General features: G+C 37.9%; 1 protein-coding gene across 1 annotated transcript in view; it reads right to left on the reverse strand.

Moving 5' to 3' along the window:
- Positions 1-327: 327 nt before the first annotated feature.
- Positions 328-21,240, reverse strand: part of LOC140231481 (putative pyridoxal-dependent decarboxylase domain-containing protein 2) — a 42,992-nt gene continuing 22,079 nt past the window's right edge. Inside the window, exons 11-22 of the mRNA XM_072311612.1 lie at positions 19,952-20,077; positions 17,741-17,791; positions 16,997-17,077; positions 16,156-16,320; positions 15,551-15,656; positions 14,715-14,773; positions 13,912-14,024; positions 12,337-12,592; positions 11,600-11,692; positions 11,049-11,151; positions 9,917-10,181; positions 328-1,078 (exon numbers count right to left, since the gene is read on the reverse strand). Of these exons, the coding sequence (XP_072167713.1) occupies positions 1,000-1,078; positions 9,917-10,181; positions 11,049-11,151; positions 11,600-11,692; positions 12,337-12,592; positions 13,912-14,024; positions 14,715-14,773; positions 15,551-15,656; positions 16,156-16,320; positions 16,997-17,077; positions 17,741-17,791; positions 19,952-20,077 (1,497 nt within the window). The 3' untranslated portion in view covers positions 328-999. The remainder of the gene's footprint in view (positions 1,079-9,916; positions 10,182-11,048; positions 11,152-11,599; positions 11,693-12,336; positions 12,593-13,911; positions 14,025-14,714; positions 14,774-15,550; positions 15,657-16,155; positions 16,321-16,996; positions 17,078-17,740; positions 17,792-19,951; positions 20,078-21,240) is intronic.

Consider the following 21,240-nt stretch of genomic DNA (forward strand, 5'->3'; position numbering starts at 1 on the left):
AGCCTATGTTGATGAAGGGAAACCATCAACTGCACAAAAAAAAAAATAAAAGAACTAAAAGTAGTGTTGTTCATATCATCAGATATTCCACTTTTCTTTAAAAACAAAAAAATTACATTGATCCTACAGTGGGAGAAGATATCCTTCATGAGAACTTGTGAAAGGAAGAACCTATCAATGAGGGGTTTCCATACCAACCAGGGACAGAGAAGGGAGCAGCTTCTCATAGCAAGCACACACAATCCTCACTCAAGTTTGTCAGCAGAGGAAATAAGCAATGTCATATTTTACACCAAACCACCTTCAGGTTTCCTATGAATGACAAAAAAGTAACCACCAGTTTTTGAAATTCTGCAGCTTAGCTTTGAATGTCTACAATTTTTTTCAGCTTCATTTCAAGCTTCACCCAATGATTAAAGCACTGATGCACCTGTCTCTTACATTATAATCAAGAATATAATACTGCAATTAGTCAAGCACGCAGTGTATTGCCCTTTGAAGTCCCCCACCATAATTCATAGATCAGGGGGCTTATCTCCATCTTCTTTTCTCTCCTTTTATTTCATTACTATATCCTATGTCCACTTAGTTTATTACAGGAAAAGGAGGAAGTTGTGGAAGTTGTCTTTCCAATGAAGTTAGGTTACTGGAAACCAAGATCTGTTTCTAAATAATGAGAGGAATTCCCCATCCTGGTATCTGCAGAAAGTCTCATTAATAGACCAAACTGAAAAGAAACCAACTCTGTTCAAGACAATATACATTGTATTACAGAAAATAAAGAAGAATGAAAAATTATCAAATGAATGCCATCCCACGCATGGCTGTGAAGACAAAAGAAAAATGTCTACAGAAAATGCTTGTAATCTTATTTGTGGGTTTGTTAGGTTTGTTTGTTTTTTTCCTCGTCACATGGCAGCCGTTGAAGTGTACCATCAAGATCAGTGACAATGCATGTCACAACTTTCTGGCTCCCACACCTGCTTGACTTTCTGTTGATCACTTCATGTCCTCCCCTTCCAGCTCAGTGGAAAGGTCCTTGACATCACTGGGGTTCACTTCCTGGAAGCTGCTTCCACTGTGAAAATAGGGGGAAACCAAGTGGGGAAAAGAGATAGAGAGAGCATTTTTAGTCCCTCCAGAGTCATGGTCATTATTGGATCTGACTCCCACCCCCTTTGAAGACCAGCACAGGGCTTTAACAATGGCTCCAATACAAAGTCCCATGAGATCATAATAAGCTCACATGTGAGAGTAATGATTCACCAAGAGTTTGTCTGTGGAGGAAAAGGTTCCATTAATGGGTAATACTCTCATTTGAAATATACCTGATTTGAAGTGGTTATACATACATACTTCCTCATTCCCCCATGAAAAAACAGATTGACAATTCTTTCACTGCTTTGGACCAGTATGGTCATAACAAAGGATGTTCATATGTAATTTCCAAATCATCATCTATTCTATGATCGTCTGTATTGCACATCTCATGGGGAGAGAAAGGGAAAAATGTTGACGAACAGATATTGGATATTGCTAGAACCAATTAGGCCTCCAACTTTACAATATTCAGGTTTTCAAAGGTTGAACTACTGAAATCTTTTAAAAAATCATATTATCTTTAAAAAAATATTAATCCTGCCTATCAATTTTCTTTCATCAATACATTATTTAACGCAACGAAGGATGCACGAAGGGCCATGGTCAATTTTGATCAGAAGGAGTGTATTTTCAATATCTCATTAGCTTTACTGATGAAGGCATAATCCCCAAGCTGCTCGTACTTTACTTCCAATTCATTTTAATAAATATTGTAGCAAACATATTGTAGCAAGTTAAAGGGACCTTGTTTGTCTATCAGGCAAGGTGTCAACAGAAGCTTTGCACATCATTACTGCAGGAATTACAAGCACAGCTGGGATCACACAGTTCATCTTGTCTCAAGACATTAAGAACATTTTAAAATTTTTGGTAAATAAGTCACGTACAGTGCATAACTGCAAACAACAAGGATATGGATTGCAACTGATTGACATTGCCCTACATCGACGTAAATAAGCACTGAATTGATCAGTGTTTTAGTAGTAGCCATGATAAAAATCATGGGCGTACACACCCGAGCAGGACTCGAACCCACGACCTCCCGATCACCGGACAGGCGTCATCTCCACTAGACCACCGAGCTTTCGCCCGACATCAAGTGTTGGTTCTAATCCTTATAGCATGCAGCGGTACTGCTTTATTATTCAAATTCATGAAATTCTTCCGTCGAGATGTTTTCATCGCAACTGATTGACATTGCCCTACATCGACGTAAATAAGCACTGGTAATTTCAGGAATTTGAATAACAAGGATATATGCACTTACACAATGCACTCTCATTAATATCCTTCTATATTGATTGACAGTAAAACATTAAAACAAAGCAGAATCTCCTTACTAAAAGACTAGATACTCTCAATTTGTTCCACAAAACAAATTACAAATGAACATCTGTAAGGGATCCTGAAGAGACAGATGCTAATCTTCTCTAAGTAAATGGCTAATATGTGGTGGACAAAGCACAATATTAATCCCAAAGACAGAACTATTTCTCCAATGGCATTACAGCCATTTCTAAAATGAGAAGAAACTCATTCCAGAAATAAAAAAGGGAAATTATCATATAAATTTTCCACTGCTAAAGTGAGGGCTAGTTAGGACTGAAATCATGTCCACAATATTCACTGACACAAGAGTCTACTTTCAGTTGAAACTGCGTGGACATCTGCAGAGCTTGCAACAGGGCTTCCACCTATAATCAAAGCAATTTGAAAACAGGAAGCTGCTCTACCCATTCAAGGAAAATGAATGAGAAATCACAGGAGTACTTTGCTTTCCTATGACTAAAACGTGATGGCAGTCAAGGATCTGAGTTGACACAGACTATCCAGGTGCAAAATGTCATCTCTAGGACACAAGCAGACAATGGGAGGGCTTGCAACACAGAAAAGTACTACACATAGCAAGGAATTTCCATCTTCATTATTGATGCTGGTTGGAGGAGACTAATTCTTGACCTTCATCAACATTCCTGGAAGATCACATGTACTGACAAGACTGTTTCACTGCCTGTACTAACACTCATGAATGATAGAACATGTAATGCAGCTGTCATCGCCTTGATTGATGCCTCATTGTGTGGGACGGATGGATACCTCTTAGTCTTACTACCACGCCCAAATCATTTCCCATTAGCAAAGGGACTTACAGATGCCATTTAACATTTTTTCTCATTTATATCAACATCTAGTCATCATCCAACATTTACTCGATCTAATCACCTTCATGCAGGAAAAAATCTTCTTGAAAACTTATGTTGGGACAGGGATCAGCTGTCTAAAAAGAACTGAAACAGGCTGTGACCAAATTTGATTCCAGAGAATACCGTTTCCCACAAGTACTTGACGGACATATCCAAGATCCGAGTACACAATGCCATGCTTTGGACCTTGAAATGATAATCCCTTTCAGCAGCTCCTTAGAATTATTCCGGGATAGTTTATCATCTGTCCATCATCAGTGTCTGCAACAATTCTTGGCTATGTTACGCCCAATCTAGTGCAATGCAATCAATATAGTTCAGAGGTCTTCTTCCTCTGTATGAGCAGGGAAGTCTCCAGGAAATTACATCAGATATTTTGTGTTCCTTGGTACAGAAACAATGACCAGAAATCATGTTCTATGACTAGCTACAATAGAAAAAATGGGTAGAATATCTCCCTATTTCTCCTTTTTCCATTCTGTGCTCTCTCCAACCAATATTCTGAACTCTTACAACACTAGGTAGGTGTAAAAGACTTCAAACCAGTCCTGCAGGGTCTCTTTTAAAGTCCATGTCTCAGATCCTTATAGGAGTATGATTGCAACACAAGCTCTAAGAAAAAAGAAATTGCAAGTTTTGTAGCCCTTAAAATAATTTTGATTTCCAAAAAAAACCCCACACAAATAGAAAACAAACAAATAAAAAACAAAATTACAGAAAACGAAATATAAAAACAGAAACCAAACAACACTGCAGAAAGGTGGTGCTAGAAACAGACTCACTACGCCTCAGTACCATAATTTTTTATCTTCATTTACTTGTTTTTTTTTTAGCCTTTTGCATCAAGGGCTGAAGGCCTCAGTTCACTCAAATAATATTTTAAACAGCAAACAAAGAAACCAAATCAACAACAATATGTGAAGGATCATTCTGAGACACACATGAAAATGAATGGGTCAATAGGCAAACTTTATATTATCAATAGTGAACCAACACAAATGTCAAACACAGCAAAATAACACTGGCATTGAAAGAAAATACAGAAGTAAAACAAAATGATCATAGCAAAGCCTTCAGAGTAGAACAGTAACGCAAAAGTGCAGTACAACCGAAGTCGGAACAAACAGCCATCTATTGAAGCACACACAGGGGTTCACTAATGGGAACTCTCTGCAAAAAGAGGTTGGGGGATCAGCTTCTTGGTGCAAGACTGACACGGATTCACACGGGTTTACCTCTTTTTCTCATTCGCGAGGGAATGTTTACAAAAATCTTTCTATTCCCTTCAACTGGTGAAGACGCTATCGTCGCTGTCATAGTCGTTACCATCCACACCACCCATAGAGGATACAAGGAATGAATGGTCAGGATTGATCCTGCCGTACGCCTTGGTCTGGGCGGGCACCGCTGCCCGGGTCACTTTGGGTCCATTCTGAAGTCTATGGGGGAAGGGACAGAAGCAATGTGGTTGGTAGAGTGACATTCTCACATCACCATGTCTTAGCAAACTTGGTGATATACCGGTAGTCTAATAAACCTACGAACATTCAGAAGAAGTACTCTGTTGGCCATCTCCTGCTGTGAACCTACACAGCCATAGTCTGCCTTTACCAAACCCTCATGACCCTCATGATTGCCAACAATTTCAACATAAGTTGCTATTGTCAGAAGGGCAAGATTAAGTTTGAATGTACATAACACTAAAAGGGTGTGCATCAGCTACTTGAGTGTTCACAGATTGCTCCTTTGGCTATTGTTTTCCTGAAGGAGTACTGAGAATGGGGGAAAACCTTTCCCTAAATTCTAATGTATTTTTTTTTTAACACTGCTCCATATATGTCACAATGACATTGACTTCTACACTGTATTATACGTCAGAACGTGTAGGTACTGTATTCTGCAAACATCATTCATTGTGTAGGAGACATCACAGAACAATATCAAAATCAGATGCACATGGCAAACTACATCCATAATTACAATCAGGATAAACACTTTTGAGTTGAGTTGAGTTTATTAACAACATACATGTGAATATGATAACATGATAACATGCAATTACATAGGGTAAGATATAACAACATGAAAAGCTTTTATGAGAATACAATGATATACAAGGTTCTTACAGCTATGCAAGCATATATTTTACATACTTACATTTATCTTACATAAGAATACATGTGGTATAATTGATTTAGTTTCATTGTGATTCATTTATCACTGAAAAGGCAAAGAAAATGAATAAGTATGTAATATAGACATATATGCATAGACAAAGGTTCTGAAAAAAAAAATAGAAAACAGAAGATAATGTTGTTAAAGGTGGAACCAAAAGTTAGCACAAGTGCTAGTCGAGAATGGTTCTCCCATTATAGCTACATGTATATTTAAGATGCTTATTGCAAGGTCTACCCTTCTAAAGTAACTGTACAATAAAAGTACATTAAACTAAACAACTGAATATTCTTTTCATCACTAAACTTCATTTAACAAGTGATTTTTTAGGTTTCTTCGAAATGAAGATCTTGTTCTTTCCTCTTGAATATTTTTGGGCAAACTATTCCAGAACTTTGACCCGACAAAAGATATAGAAAATGTACCATGTGTCGTTTTACATTTCGGGAGTCTAAGCATGGAATGATCTTTGCCTCTAGTCCTGTATGCATGATTCATTGGCTCATAATATTGCGTTACAGAATGTGGTAAATGTCCCTTGTGTAGATCATATACAAAGGTTGACACTGCAAGCTTATGCAGGTCAAAAACATCTAACACTCCTAGACTGGTGAATAATGGCCTAGAACTTGTTCTGAAGGGGGAAAATGTAATTGCTCTCACGGCCATTTTTTGTGCTAAAAATATACAATTTAAGTGGCTTCTGTAGGTACTTCCCCATACTTCAATTCCATAGAGTATATGTGATTGTATAAAGAATTTATATAAAAGCATGAGAACATGCCTTGGAACAAAGTATCTTAACTTAAAAATTAAGCCAATTTTGCCCCTAATTCATTTGTTAATACATTGAATCTGATCCTTCCACATCAAGGTCTCATCAATTTGCATTCCTACAAAAGATGCTACGTGTACTCTTTCTATAACCGTTTCAGAGACTGTTAACACACCTTTAATTGCAATTGGTTGTCTTGGTTCTTTAATAATCATATAATTTGTTTTCTTCAAGTTAGTAGTTAATGTATTCACAATACACCATTTCTGTACCTCATTCAATTTTCCATTTACGTCATTCATATCAATTTCTTTTGTGCCTTTGGGAAATGCATGAAAAATGTTTGAATCGTCAGCGAATAGTCTGAACTGAAAATAGTTAGATGAGCTAGGTAAATCTTCAATGTATAATAGGAACAGTGTGGGTCCCAGTACTGATCCTTGTGGTACTCCATATGTGATTGTTCTACTACTGGATATTTCATCCTTGTAGCACAATACCTGTGATCGGTTTGAGAGGTAATTTTGGAACCACAGCAACACAATTCCTCTTATGCCATAATATTCTAATCTCGCTGAAAGGATGTGATGATTGATTGTGTCAAATGGCTTTTTGAAATCTATAAATATACCAAGGGTTATTTCACCTTGATCATTTGAGTGTATTAATGTATTGACCAAATTAATCAATGATAATTTTGTACTGTATTTCTTGCGAAATCCATACTGGTGTCTGTACAAAATTTTTGTGGACTCTAAAAAGTCCATTAGACGACCATTGACTAATTTCTCGAAAACATGTGCAATTACTGGCAGCATTGAAATAGGTCTGTAATTACCTGGGTCATCTTTCGAACCTTTCTTGAACAAAGGCGCCACTTTTGCAATCTTAAGTGCATCTGGGAATTGGCCCATTTCTAATGACAAATTAAAGATATAAGTCAATGGGGAAACAATATATGGTGCTGCGTCCTTGATCAATCTTATTGACAAATTATCATAACCATGAGACTTTGTAGCATCAAGAGCATATACAATATCCATAATTTCTTCTTCTCTTATAAGTTTCCAAGCCAAAGACTTTGTATTTCTGGCACCCAAATAATCTTGAAAACAACTATTAGGAGGCCCATTTGGTATTCGTTCTGCCAAATTTGACCCAACAGTGACAAAGTAATTATCGAGTTCTTCAGCTATTTCATTTTCAGAAGATACAACTTTATCAATTCCACCTTGATTAATAGTTAACTCTTCTATATCCAAATGCTTATTCTTACCCTTTCTACCAATTAACTCATTCATGGTATCCCAGGTCTTTGTCATATCACTTTTGTTACGATTAAAAGAATTGCAATAATACAATCTCTTTGCATTTTTAATAACTGTTACCAAAGTGTTTCTATACCTTTTATACTTGTTTCTGTGTTCGTTACTAAAATTTGATGACCTGTAGTTTTTGTATAAGGTGTGCTTCTTCTTGATGGATTTAAGAATCGCTGATGAGATCCAAGGTTTCTTAGGGCTGTTCTTTTTCTGGGATACATTATATTCTATTGTAGGTGCATGCTTATCACATATTTTCTCAAACATATCATGAAAAACTTTATAAGCTGTATTTACATCTTCGTATCTAGATACATGTGCCCATTCAATTTTCCCTAGATCCTCGTGAAATGACTGGGCATTAAATGACTTGTAGGATCGGGCAAATTTCCATACAAAAGCATTCATATTTTTATTCCCGTTTTCAAAAATGACAAAAATTGGAAAATGATCTCACACATCTGTCTTAATGACACCTGAATGAATTGTATGACTATACACATTAGTATAAATATGATCAATAACAGATGAAGTAGAATCTGTCACCCTTGTGGGTGAAGAGATAATCTGTTGCACTCCTGTACTCTCTACCATACTGAGATAATCATATACCTTTTGATTATTCGTTTGAGATATATCTATATTGAAATCACCAAGAAGTACAATGCCTGTTTTTCCAACATTAAGCTCCTCTAAAACATTAAGCAAGCTATTTTGAAATTGTTCAACATCAGTATTTGGTTTTCTATAAATTACTCCTATCACAGTTTTATCATAACAATTCTGATTTATCCTCAACCAAAGACTTTCCGTGTGTTCAACATAATAATTGAGTGTAATATAGTTCAGCATCTTATGAATATAAGCTCCTACTCCTCCACCCCTCTCCTTTCCCTGGCGCCAATTGACCTCCAAAACATAATCCTGTAATGGTAATGTGTTAACATTACATGTACTAACGTTCCAAACTTCAGAAAGTGCAATAATATCAAATTAGATTTGAAGGCTGTGATCATACAATAATTGCAGTCCACTTATATTTCTATTTAAAGACCTAACATTGACATGAGTGATACTAAGAGAGTTCTCATTTATTTTATTTATTTTATTATCAAAATCACTGGGACATAATTTGTATTCATGAACTTCCAAAGTATTGACTTCATTTTCTATCATTACTGATTGGGTTGGAGTTTATTTTGAATCGGAATTAACAAGGTCACAGGCTATACCATAAAGTGAAGTTTGAAGTCACTATAGGAAACATCATCAAAACCCAGATCAAACAGATCATCCGGGTTCTTGATGATCTTCGTCTCTCCGCTTTTGAGTTTGCAAGACACGTTTCCGTACTTGCTTGTTGTTGATTTGACATTTGGGGCCGTCTTTACCTTCATGAGGATGGAATACCGCATTGCCGTCAAGTCTTCATTGATGTATACCCCCTTCATGTTGTCCTTCCCTTTGAGTCCGAAACGGGCAGCATACAAATTGTCTCTTTTCCTCCTTGCTGTGAAGCGGACAACAGTTTGTCTGCTTTTCCCTCCTTCGCTTTTCTTTCCAAGTCGGTGACAAGAAGAGATATCCTCAGGGCGTATCTCCACACCAGCTTCTCTGGCCACTTTAGCAACACTTTCAGCTAGCTGGTCCTCCGTCTCCTCTTCAGCCTCAGGGATCCCAGTCAGCCGAAGGTTGTCCCTTCTCAGCTCCTGCTGAATTTCATCTTGCTGGAATTGTATTCACAGCAAATGTGGATTGATGGCTTCCTTGATGGTGTTGAGACAGGCCTCCTTGACCACCTGCACTATTTGGGGTAGTGCAGCTTTAAGCGCTGTATTCACTGCCTTAGCTATGAGCCGAGTGATCTGGCTGCCTGCTGCCCCACCCTCACTTAGCTCTTCACACAGACCACCTAGATTAAGCTGTATGTCCCTGTCGCTGGGTGCGGTCTGGCCTCCCTCAGCTGCCATTCCTCTCTCCCTCTCCACCGCTTGGTCAACTCCCAGGTGGGCAATGAAAGGCCGCCTTTGAGTTGGAGTTTGGTCTTGTGGTTTAGGACTGCGTGGCAAAACTTTCCCTGGCATCTTATTCTTCTTGCTTCCACCAGGCATGTTGACAGGAACTCACAGTAAATGCTATATGTATATATATGTATATATACTTTTTGTCTTGTTTTACATTGAAATAAAAAAAAAAGAAATACACTCAGTCTAAAAGAAAAAAAAAGTGTCTAGTGATGTGTACCTTATACTGATGAGAAAAAAATGTGATGTCTTTGCAAATACCTGTAAAAACTGGAACTTCTACCCCCCCCCCCCCTTTCCATTCCCCTGTCCTACCTGGTTGCGTTCCCATCACTGCTGGCACCCTCACTCGCGTTGCCATTCGAAGCACTCTCCACCTTCTCAGGTGTCCCCTGGGCCCTATCCGCAGGAGACTCTGTGGGTTGAGGAGCACCCTCTAGGTCGCGCTTCTGGATGGGCTTCTCAGCCGAAGGTGGCGGGCTGGGTTGTATGGGGGTGGAGCGCCTCTTGATGGGAGAGGCGGAGTCTTCTTGCACCTGCATGTGCAGCTCGTATGTCTTCTCCGTGCTCTCAATGGATCCTGATTGGCCAGAGCAAATCGTATAACAGCATGTCATTTCCACAAGGCGCTCTCAACTTATTGCATGATTATTACAATGGCACTGGAGGATAAAATTGATGGTATATTTGTTGAAGCATTATGCATAACTTGTGAGTCTTATCACTTTACATTTATCTTTTTTTTTGGGGGGGGGAGGGATTCCTCTAATGTCAAGGGAAAAGCCTATGATGTCAAAGATAATCTTCAGTTTTGTTCTCAAGAAAGTCAGGAAGATTTTTCCCAAATCAATCATAATTGATTCTGTCAACTATTATTCGTTGCAATACCGTCATAATATCTTGGAAGTTTACAAGCCAGAAGCAACAAATATCCCTATGTTTCACAGTGACACAAGAGTGGAGTTCAATTGACACAACACACATTCACTGAAATTACCCCCCCCCCCCAAAAAAAAAAAAAAAAAATGGAAAGAAACTTAAAAAGTATGATTCTCTTGTACATCCATTCTTTCTCTTCTGCCTCACTATCAAATCTTTAGGGCAAGTCAATCAGTCCGGTGCTTACTGCGAACAGATATATCTTCCGAGCTGGATATATATCACAACAGAGTAGCCTTTATCTGAACAACCAAAAAAGTGTTGACTAATTTCTTCCCTCAGTTCTCCTATAACTGCCTGTCGTGCTTTTTGCCCTTCTTCCAGATTTGCATATTTAGGACAATCATGAGTGAAATGAATATCTATGACATGTTTTGGCAGTGTTGTCTGCATAAAAATCTTTGAGGAAAGAAAGAAAGGAAGTTCCCAAGATGGAAAGGCCAATTGAATATCAACATCAAGAGCACAGGTCGAAGAGTCACAGCGAAGTGCCTCAGATTTTACTTACCAGATGTCAGGTTCAGAGTCCTCCCCTTGACAACGGCCTCCTTAGGGGGTGGGGACCACCAATTGAGGAAAGAACCAACCAGGGGCACCTGGCGCAACACACCCTAGTGGACAGAGTGAAACAAAGTTTGGTTTAATACTTGGAGGCAGATGGAGTTAGATCCCTTTCTTTATTGACAAGCTGAACTGAAATCAACGTCAAAGGGGTCTCCAGTTACATAACTTTGTGGGAGTGGGGTCTTGAAAATAACTAGGCTGATTGCAACATAACATCAGACCTGTAAGAAATAAATTCCAACATTTAATCAGAGTGTATCACTTCATATTGTTTCTCAAAATGGCTCGAGTATTCAGACAATTGGCAGTACACTGAAAAAAAAGACCTTTGAGGCATGCTCATCATCTATCTAACACAACATTGAATTTCCTGTTTGGTGTGTGAAAGTTAACAATGTTCTTTTTAGGGTACAGAAGAGATTTGAAATGACAATCGCCAAGGATCCTGTACAAATAAAAGTTTAGCTTGTGCCATTGTGGAAGCATATGTCTCACCTCTTCCATAAGCTTGTTCTCATTTTCTTTCTCTAGAGCTTTCTCTGCCTCATGGATTCCCTTCAATACCAGCTCAGTCATCGTCTCAAGGAACTGTAAAAGCAGCATGGCAAGACAAAGAACAAATTGCTATAGAGATAAATACCAATGACAATGGTACTTCATAGCATCTGTTTCCATCAATCTGAAATATAAGAAACAAAACCTCCACATATCTCATGAGATTAAGCGTGTCATTGCGAATAGGGAAACATGTGACTCACACAAGCAGCTTGTAAAACATTATCAACCAATGAGCTTTCCCATGTTCATTTAAAGGGGACTAAAATATAGAAGAAATATATGTGATTGGATATGGCCCAGCCGTTTTGTAAGTGGTTGCCATCGGTCACAATTAGTCACAATTTTAACTCTTTTTTCAACGCCAAACATGGTTGTCCTTGATATGAGATGAATCAGTCACAGGTGGTGTCAACAGCCATTAAGGATACCTTTTGCATATCACTGCACTTGATTCACACAATACCACCACATCGAACTACAAAGCTGCAGTTTTCAGAGATGCAGAAATGACTCCCACCAACCAACAGCAGAAGACAGCAATTTATCATTTTTTTTTTTTGACTTGGGAAATGGAGTCCCACCCCTCATAGTGTAATTGTTTCAGAATTCAGAATAAGTCTACACCATTCTTAGAGATCACAAATATCTTAAAATCTATGCATTAGCAAACAAACCTGCGAGGAGTCCTCCAGCTCTCGGCCAATGTCGCATATCGCATCAAGGATTTCCTCCAGGTTGGCATCACCGTCGACCACGCTCACCGCCACGGCAACCGTCTCCTCTGATGTGACAGCCTCCTGGTAGAGCCCCCTCTGGGCAGGGTCTGCTCCTGCCTGCAGCCGCTGGACCAGCTCTGTGTTGAGCTTGCTGATCTCCCGCTTGGTCTGCTCAGCCTCTGGGTCTTGGTTGGCCAGGTAATCAGGAACGAATCTATTCAGGGAAGGAGCAGACTTAGGGGTCAATAAAATGGAAAAAATAGACATATGTCCGTATTTTGAGTCTTTAAATTCCACATCAAGAAGCCCAAGTCTCCCTCCCTTTTTTCACAAAATCATGTAAAAAAAACCTTACAAAGTTTCATCTGTGAATTAACAAATGGGAATTAGAATAGCACCTCTACCATCCAGCTCTTTTTTGTCCAGTGGTTTGGCAATGACAAACAAAGAAATCCTTTTAATATGTCCCTGCTGCATTTTGTCTTCTGCTACCTTGGATTATACTGCAAGTTTGTTTGTTTGTTTGTTTTTTCCCTCATGCATCTGGAATGAATATGTTTGTTTATTGAAAGAGAAAACATATTGCTTTCAGACTTTGAATTAAATGTGTGGCATAATACTGACATCAGTTGTCACTTTTGAGTACAACAAGTATATTTGTGATTATGGCCCAACCTAATAATCAGTCTTGGACCAGTTTACATTGCTACATATTAAGTGCTCTGCTCCAATTGACATATCAGATTGCAGATACCCCAAATCAAAACAAAAGTTACCTTAGGTGACCGATCATTTTCTTGTGCAGCCCCTAGATTGTGGAATAGACTACCATTAGACATTCGGAAATGTCAGACTTTAGACAGTTTTAAATCAAAAGTGAAAACTTTTTTGTTTTAGCATGGGCCTATTTCTTTTTTTACTTCCCATGCAGCATTGTGCAACATAGGAATTTAAGAGCTCATGAAGCGCAGTAGAATATATAGACATAGTTTCTGCGCTCAATAAATGATTTATTATTATTATTATCATTATTATTATCATTATCATTATCATTATCATTATTCTTATTCTTATTCTTATTCTTATTCTTATTCTTATTCTTATTCTTATTCTTATTCTTATTCTTATTCTTATTCTTATTCTTATTCTTATTCTTATTCTTATTCTTATTCTTATTCTTATTCTTATTCTTATTCTTATTCTTATTCTTATTCTTATTCTTATTCTTATTCTTATTCTTATTCTTATTCTTATTATTATTATTATTATTATCATTATCATTACCAGAAGGCAGTCAATGAGGCAAAATGTCCCTTATAACCTCTTGAAGTTGGAACCACCTGTAAATGCAGAAAACTATCAACTTGCTGTTCCCAAAATCATGTCTACATTAAAGACATATATGTCTGTACAAACAGTCGCATCATTAGGTCATCTGTTGTTAAACTTGCACATAAATGTTGTCCTCCACCAAACCTTTGGATTCTAAATGAATACAGCACTATTTCTGAGAACTCATATCTGCTAGCTTACTGCACAATGCCAAGTCCCGCATGTCTCTCACTGTCCACCACACTCAAGTTCTCCTTTCCGGCAGCCAGCTCCAGGAATGGTCTTCGCTGCTCTATGGTCAGGTTCAGCTTTGCCTAAGAGATGGGAACATGCAAGCCAGCAAAATTATATCCTCCTCCTCTGGAAACTATCAAATCACAATTTGGCAAACACTACTTAAAACAATAAAGACATAATTGTCTCCCCCCTCCCCCCCCCCCAAAAAAAAAAAAAAACAACAACAACAACAACCAAAAAAAAAAAAAAAAAAAACGGAAAGCTATCCATCGACCATGAAGCATATTTCAGTTTCCCTCTGCAGTCCTGCTAACCTTTACCTTGTTCCAGTCATCAAGTCAATTCAACATACAATCATTACTGATTACGTATTGTCTTCACTGATATGATGAGCATATAATCCAATACTGTATATAAAAATTCTCACAGAGAGCAGAAGCAGTATTTTGTAAAGTCTGAGTGCACTTCAATCATATTGAACATTGTATCATGTCAACTTCACTTTTACAAAACCGGACTCCCCACCAGAAAGATCAATCTTACCAACTTCTGTAAATGTTATATACTGGATGTAGATCAAAAACAAATAATGAAATCCTGAAAATGCAGAAATATATTCAGAAACACAAAGAGGAGAGAGGGTTCAAACATTTTTTATCTACATGCGTGGAGTAAGTAGTAATCACGATAACTGTAGTAAAGATAATTATGATTCTCATGGTTAATGTCATGAAGATGATTATGATAGATTATGTAATCATACTCACAATGAGAGTCTTCATGGTTTCCATGAAGCTGTCAATGTTTTCTGCCTTGGTTCCGCGATCTGTAAACACACAAGCAGAAGGGACAGATGGGTATTTAAGGGATTGGAATTACACACTACATTTCAGAGTTTGCCTAATCTATGTGTATTAGTAGCAAGAAACTACATGTAAGCTCTACTTGAATTTTAGATGCCCCACACTCCTAAATAATAACCATAAAATTTTGGTACACATGTATATTCTTTTTTTCTTTTCTCCTCTCATGAAAAAGGTAGTATAAAACTGTTCATGTCATGAACACTCAGCTACACTGATTTCACCACAACTATATGAAGGCTTTCTTACCAAAGCATTATATATGATCATACACTCACATTTGCATAAGGCCTGATCTGTTGTTACTTTTCCTATCTTTAGACTATATCTGGCATACATCACTAACCAAAGCATTATATATGATCATACACTCACATTTGCATAAGGCCTGATCTGTTGTTACTTTTCCTATCTTTAGACTATATCTGACATACATCACTAACCAAAGCATTATATATGATCATACACTCACATTTGCATAAGGCCTGATCTGTTGTTACTTTTCCTATCTTTAGACTATATCTGACATACATCACTAACCAAAGCATTATATATGATCATACACTCACATTTGCATAACGCCTGATCTGTTGTTACTTTTCCTATCTTAAGACTATATCTGGCATACATCACTAAAGAACAAAAGTATGCAATGCCAAGTTTTGCTGAAAGATGGTGGGTTATTTGACACGTCTGGATTTTGTGTTGCATCCCATTTACTCTGCCATCGAAGTACTTACATGGAGCACTTGTGAGGGGACTGAATCTCAGGCAGACACCTTCTTGATCACCTTCCACAACGTCCAGACCAATCTTTGGCTCCAGGTAGGCCAGTTCTTGACCAAGCTGCTCACAGGGAACACAACAAAGGAGAGAATATTCCAATTGAACAAGGGGATCTGCATTCTTTTTCATGCACTACAGAGGGATGAACACTAAGCAGCTATTACAGGAAACAGCTCTTGTTTGAAAAAAAAAAAAGATTAGAGAGAGTAACAATCCAAACCACTCATGCAATATGTCCTCAAAAGATAATATTTACAGTATAGGAAAGGAAAGAATGACATAGAGATATATCTTCACGCCTTTCATTTCCTTAGAAATTGGTGCTTGCCATTAAACCACAATTGCATGCAGAATATCACAAATCACATGAAAACTCAACTGAATACAAGAAAGATTCAAATGACTATTTTTCTTGTGCTTTGCAAGTATGGAACCTTTAGAAAAATATGGTGTTGCAATTTTTTTTTTAATTTATTTTAATCTTCGGGGCTGCAGCCCCCTCTTTCCACGGTTCTACGGCTCCTGATGTGGAAATGTTGTCACTCCTAAAGCAGCGTACCCATTCATTGAATGCATCCAGCGTTGGCTTGGGCAGAGTATTTGGCTGCTTCCCCTCGCTCTTCTCCACCTGTCCTGCAGCATACTGAGCGTACGGTCTCCCGGGAGCTTCCATACCATCATCATACTTGAAGACTACCACTGGTGACACCACATCTACTTGAGACTGTACATTGGCAAAGAAAACAAAAATGATAAAACATACGATATATTCATACACTGGAATAAAATCAACACTTTGATGCTGACTGTACCCTTTCTTTTTAAAGTGTATATTCAGATCCAGATTCTTTGATGATCCGTGCTGTGGAAATTAAGCTTCTGTTGGCTTCACTGCGAAATGCAATACATCTCAATAAATGTGATGAAAGACAAACTCTACTGAATATGAATCCCTAAGATACAAATTGTCAAACACAAGTTTTAGATGAATTTTATAGTGTGATGAAACATAGAGTTGTGAAGTATTCATAGTGTATGAATGAAACTCTGTGCATGGCTTTGCAACAACCTCTAGCCTGAATAGCACATCATTACCTGTCATTTCACGGTCTGCAAACAAGGAATTAGATAATGTGGCTGTTTTGTCAAAGATTGCTAAATGCCCAAAGCATATATTGTCCATACACTTAAATACTGTCTGTAAGTGGAAAAAAAAGTAAATAAATTAACAAACAATACAGCGCAGACTATACTGCCTGACTACTCACTCTTATGTACATACATACATTTGTAAGGAGCACTACAATAACACCATATGACTCGCAATGTAAAGTCTGTGTACACTACAGTCACAACACTCATACGTACGACAATAATTGCACTGTCCAGATTGTACTTACAAAGACTTGTATCGCTTTGCTGATGATTTCAGTTAGAGAACCTTCCAATGTTATCTCTTTGCTTGGCTTTGATTTCTTCTCCTAAAAAGAAGGACACATTTAAACACCATTTTAACACAACACAAAGTACAGCTCTTGAAATTATTCATATTGACACAATTCATAAATCTTACAATGCACCCAACTATACCAGTCTTATACCTGGGCCCCGTTTTATCAAAAGATAAAATCGATTTTAAATTTCCTACCACACAGGTTGCCATGGACTTACAGTTGAAATCAAATTACAATCAATTCTAACTCTTAATAAAACAGGGCCCTGTATTTCTATTTTTGAAATGTACACATGAAATACAACAAAAAAACTAATTTAACCTATACATGGCTTTATAATAGATCCCTCATTAATTCTCCGTGAATAATCATTATTTCATCCATACACTAACTACAAATAGAGAACAGAGGCTTTCAAAAATGTATCTACAATGTGTACCCGTATTCAATAGCCTGTAAATCGTTCCTTTGCAGAGACCTGCTAGAAGAGATGCAATCACACAAGACATATGGAAAGTAATTCATTTGTTACCAAAGCTTGATTATTCATGTAACGAGTTCCTTCTACTACTAATTTGGCAAACAATAACGGCTGAGGACTTCAAGACACACATCTGTCAGATGATTCATTAATTCTTATAAACTCAAATCGTAACACTGAGGTAGGCCCCAATGTATAAGAGAACTTACAGCTAAGTTGATAGCACCTAATGAATTCAGTCTTTGTGACATCTGTTGACTCTGTGAGGACAAAGAGAACAAGAACAATGTATTTTACACATGAGAATAAATGGAGTTGGTTCTTGATAAATATGAGAAATATCATTGTCAACATATCTACAAATATGCCATTGAAGAGCAAGGTACTGAGAAGCTAGCAGCTTATTTCTGTGATCTCAAGTACTCTCCAGAACATAACAGGATGAGAGAAGACTCCAGGAATTTGCAGCCTGTTGACAACTATTGATGGTAAAATCTGTGAAATTTATGATCCATCATGCCTTTGAGATATCCTGAAATACTTTATGATTAGGCAAGCCAGAATATGTTCATAAGGCAATTTTAATGGTAAACGGTGATGGCTCAGACCAAAAATTGTGAAGATTTAACTTAACCCTAACTGGGAGGGGGCCTCAACATTCTGTGCAATATGTCGCCAATGCAAAAAGGTATCTATGTGATGTTTCAAACTTTTTTCCTTGAGTTTGAGACCAAATTTGCACCATCCGCGTGTGCTGTTTTCAAAGTTACACATAAATAATGTACATGCATGTTGGACCCAAAATTGCTCGAAAACATGATTCATGTAAAACTTAATAAAAGCATGATTTTATATTTCATAAAAGCATGATTATTTTGCTTTTATTGATTAAAATCAATGAACATATTTTTTGTTGCCATCAAAAAATGTCATTAAAACAAAGTAAAAAAACAACAACAAAGAAATACCCAAGAAACTAGAATTATCACTGGAGGTGATTAATACCCCCACCCCTAGTGTTGCTTTATAGTATGTGATGTCATGAGGGCAAGGACGTTAATACAAAGTTTGTGCATTTGTCGAACTGGAAACAGAATAATTTTAGTTTACTGTACAATTACAGAGTTGACACTGAGTATAAAACTTACAGCAAATGGAAACATGCTTTCCCCCAACATCACTACACTTAAAGACCATCGTACACACCAAATTTGACCTTCATAGCTTGAATGGTTGATTTTGATACAAAACTGAGTGGTTACCATGGCAACACATTTTTCTTATATTAACACATTGGTGTCTTGCATAACTACACATCCCGATCATCATACATACTCATTTGACCTTAATTGCTTGAATGACGTGGAAGTTATTCAATCCACAAGGTTTTGGTAAAATTATGGTTACCATGGCAACGCTTTGTCCGACAAACACAAAAATCATGTGTTCCACATCTATGCCTCAAGGCCATAATGCCTACCAAATTTGATTTCAATTGCTTCAAAACTGTGGAAGTTGTTCACTCCACAAGATTTTGAAGAAAACATGCGGTTACCATGGCAACGCTTTGTCAAGTACAAACACAAATAGCGTCTTGTATAACTACACCTATAGATCATCATAGATACCAATTTTGAAACTGATTGCTTAAATACCATGGAAGTTATTCAATCCACAAGGTTTTGGTAAAATTATGGTTACCATGGCAATGCATTGTCCGACAAACACAAAAAACATGTCTTGCACATCTATACCTCAATATCATCATTTAACCTAAGTTTCATTTAAATTGCTCCAAAACTGTAGGAGTTCACGATGCAAGATTTTGCAACAGGCCGACTGACCGACCGCCCGCCCGACCGCCCGCCCGACCGCCCGCCCGACCGCCCGCACGACCGCCCGCCCGACCGCCCGCTCGCCCGACCAACATCACGGTGATTCCTATATACCCCCTTCACACTATGTGTAGCAGGGGTATAATTAAAAAACCCTAAAATATTGTAAAAAATAAGTATTTTTGGCACATTTCTTTTTTTCACTTACTTTTGCTAAGAACTCAAGAAAGAATGTGTACACTAAAATCATTCCTTTTTGGAGGTTATTTATAGTGATTTATAACAAAAGTCAGATTTCATACATTCATTATGCATAAATTAGCATAAATCATGATTAAAAAAAATCTAACTGTACAATTTTGAAGATTACATCGCAGAAAAAGTGTGTATCTAGATTCATGATTGCGCAGTCAAAGGTCAAGATCTGGAGGGGGGCCTGGGATTCAGCTGCAGTGAATGATCTTAGACATCAAAACGTCTGTTGAGAATGAGAAGGGCGTTAAGTTGTCTTGAACACTATGGGTTTTGAGGCAACTTAACGCCCTTATCATTCTCAACAGACGAAATTGTTAGTGGATGACTTACCAGCTCTGCAGCATGTTGCAGCTTGGAAACAATGCCGTTGTGTCCCAGGCACTGGAGACCAAGCCAGAGGGGCAGGGCACACAACCTCTCCTGGGGCTGAGAGGAACATAACCCAGCTGCTAAACTCTGTCACAAGATGATTACAAAAGATAATACAATAATTGTTAGTTCATAATACATTGTTGTACAATTCATAATTTGTCCTGGCTGTCAAAGGTTGATGTCAAGTAAAATAAAACAAACAAATCAACATGTTGAGCAAAGTATTTCTACGATGCCCAGTGTGAGACTTTAAAGATAATATAAAGTTTTGGTACCTCAAAAGTTTCCCTGAATTTCCTTGTCTTAGTTTGTGTTTCAGGTTAAAGTACCTTTCATATAACTAACACTGTGAGACTTACTCGCCCCAAAGTGCTCTCATGTCTTAGTAATCATGCAATTAACTGCGACCAGCAGCCCCATACGCATAGCGTAATGGGGCTTCGCATTGTAGCATTAAGGATCATGACAGACTAGTGTCGCGGGTAAATATCAACTTAAAATCCAAAAATTTCGTCAATTTGAAGACTTGCCAGTTAAGTTAAAGTATTGAAAACAGGCTTCGGGCAACGTTTGGTTCTGCCAATAGTCCCTTTCTGTTCGAATTGATGACTGAATGTGACTGAATGTGACTCGGTCGAGAGGACCTTGGGAGAGCTACACTGAATACTACGGCCAGCCAATGCGCACACATCACATGCGCAAAAATTTCAAATCCATGAACGGATAAGATGTCTGTGTGCACATGTGCTGGCCGTCAATTCAGTGTAGCTCTCCCAAGGTCCTCTCGACCGAGTCACGTTCAGTCATCAATTCGAACAGAAAGGGACTATTGGCAGAACCAAACGTTGCCCGAAGCCTGTTTTAAATACTTCAACTTAACTGGTAAGTCTTCAAATTGAAGAAATTTTTGGATTTTAAGTTGATATTTACCCGCGATACTAGTCTGTCATGATCCTGAATGCTACAATGCGCAGCCCCATTTAGCTATGCGTATGGGGCTGCTGGTCGCAGTTATCATGCATTATAATGGTTTCGTACAATACGTGTATATAACTACCTCGCGGTACCGCGTCGAGTCAAACTAACGGCTCTGGTACGAAACCATTATTGCATGATTACTAAGACATGAGAGCACTTTGGGGCGAGTAAGTCTCACAGTGTTAGTTATATGAAAGGTACTTAAACCTGAAACACAAACTAAGACAAGGAAATTCAGGGAAACTTTTGAGGTACCAAAACTTTATATT

The sequence above is a fragment of the Diadema setosum genome, chromosome 8 (assembly GCF_964275005.1).
Source record: "Diadema setosum chromosome 8, eeDiaSeto1, whole genome shotgun sequence".
Taxonomy (NCBI): domain Eukaryota; kingdom Metazoa; phylum Echinodermata; class Echinoidea; order Diadematoida; family Diadematidae; genus Diadema; species Diadema setosum.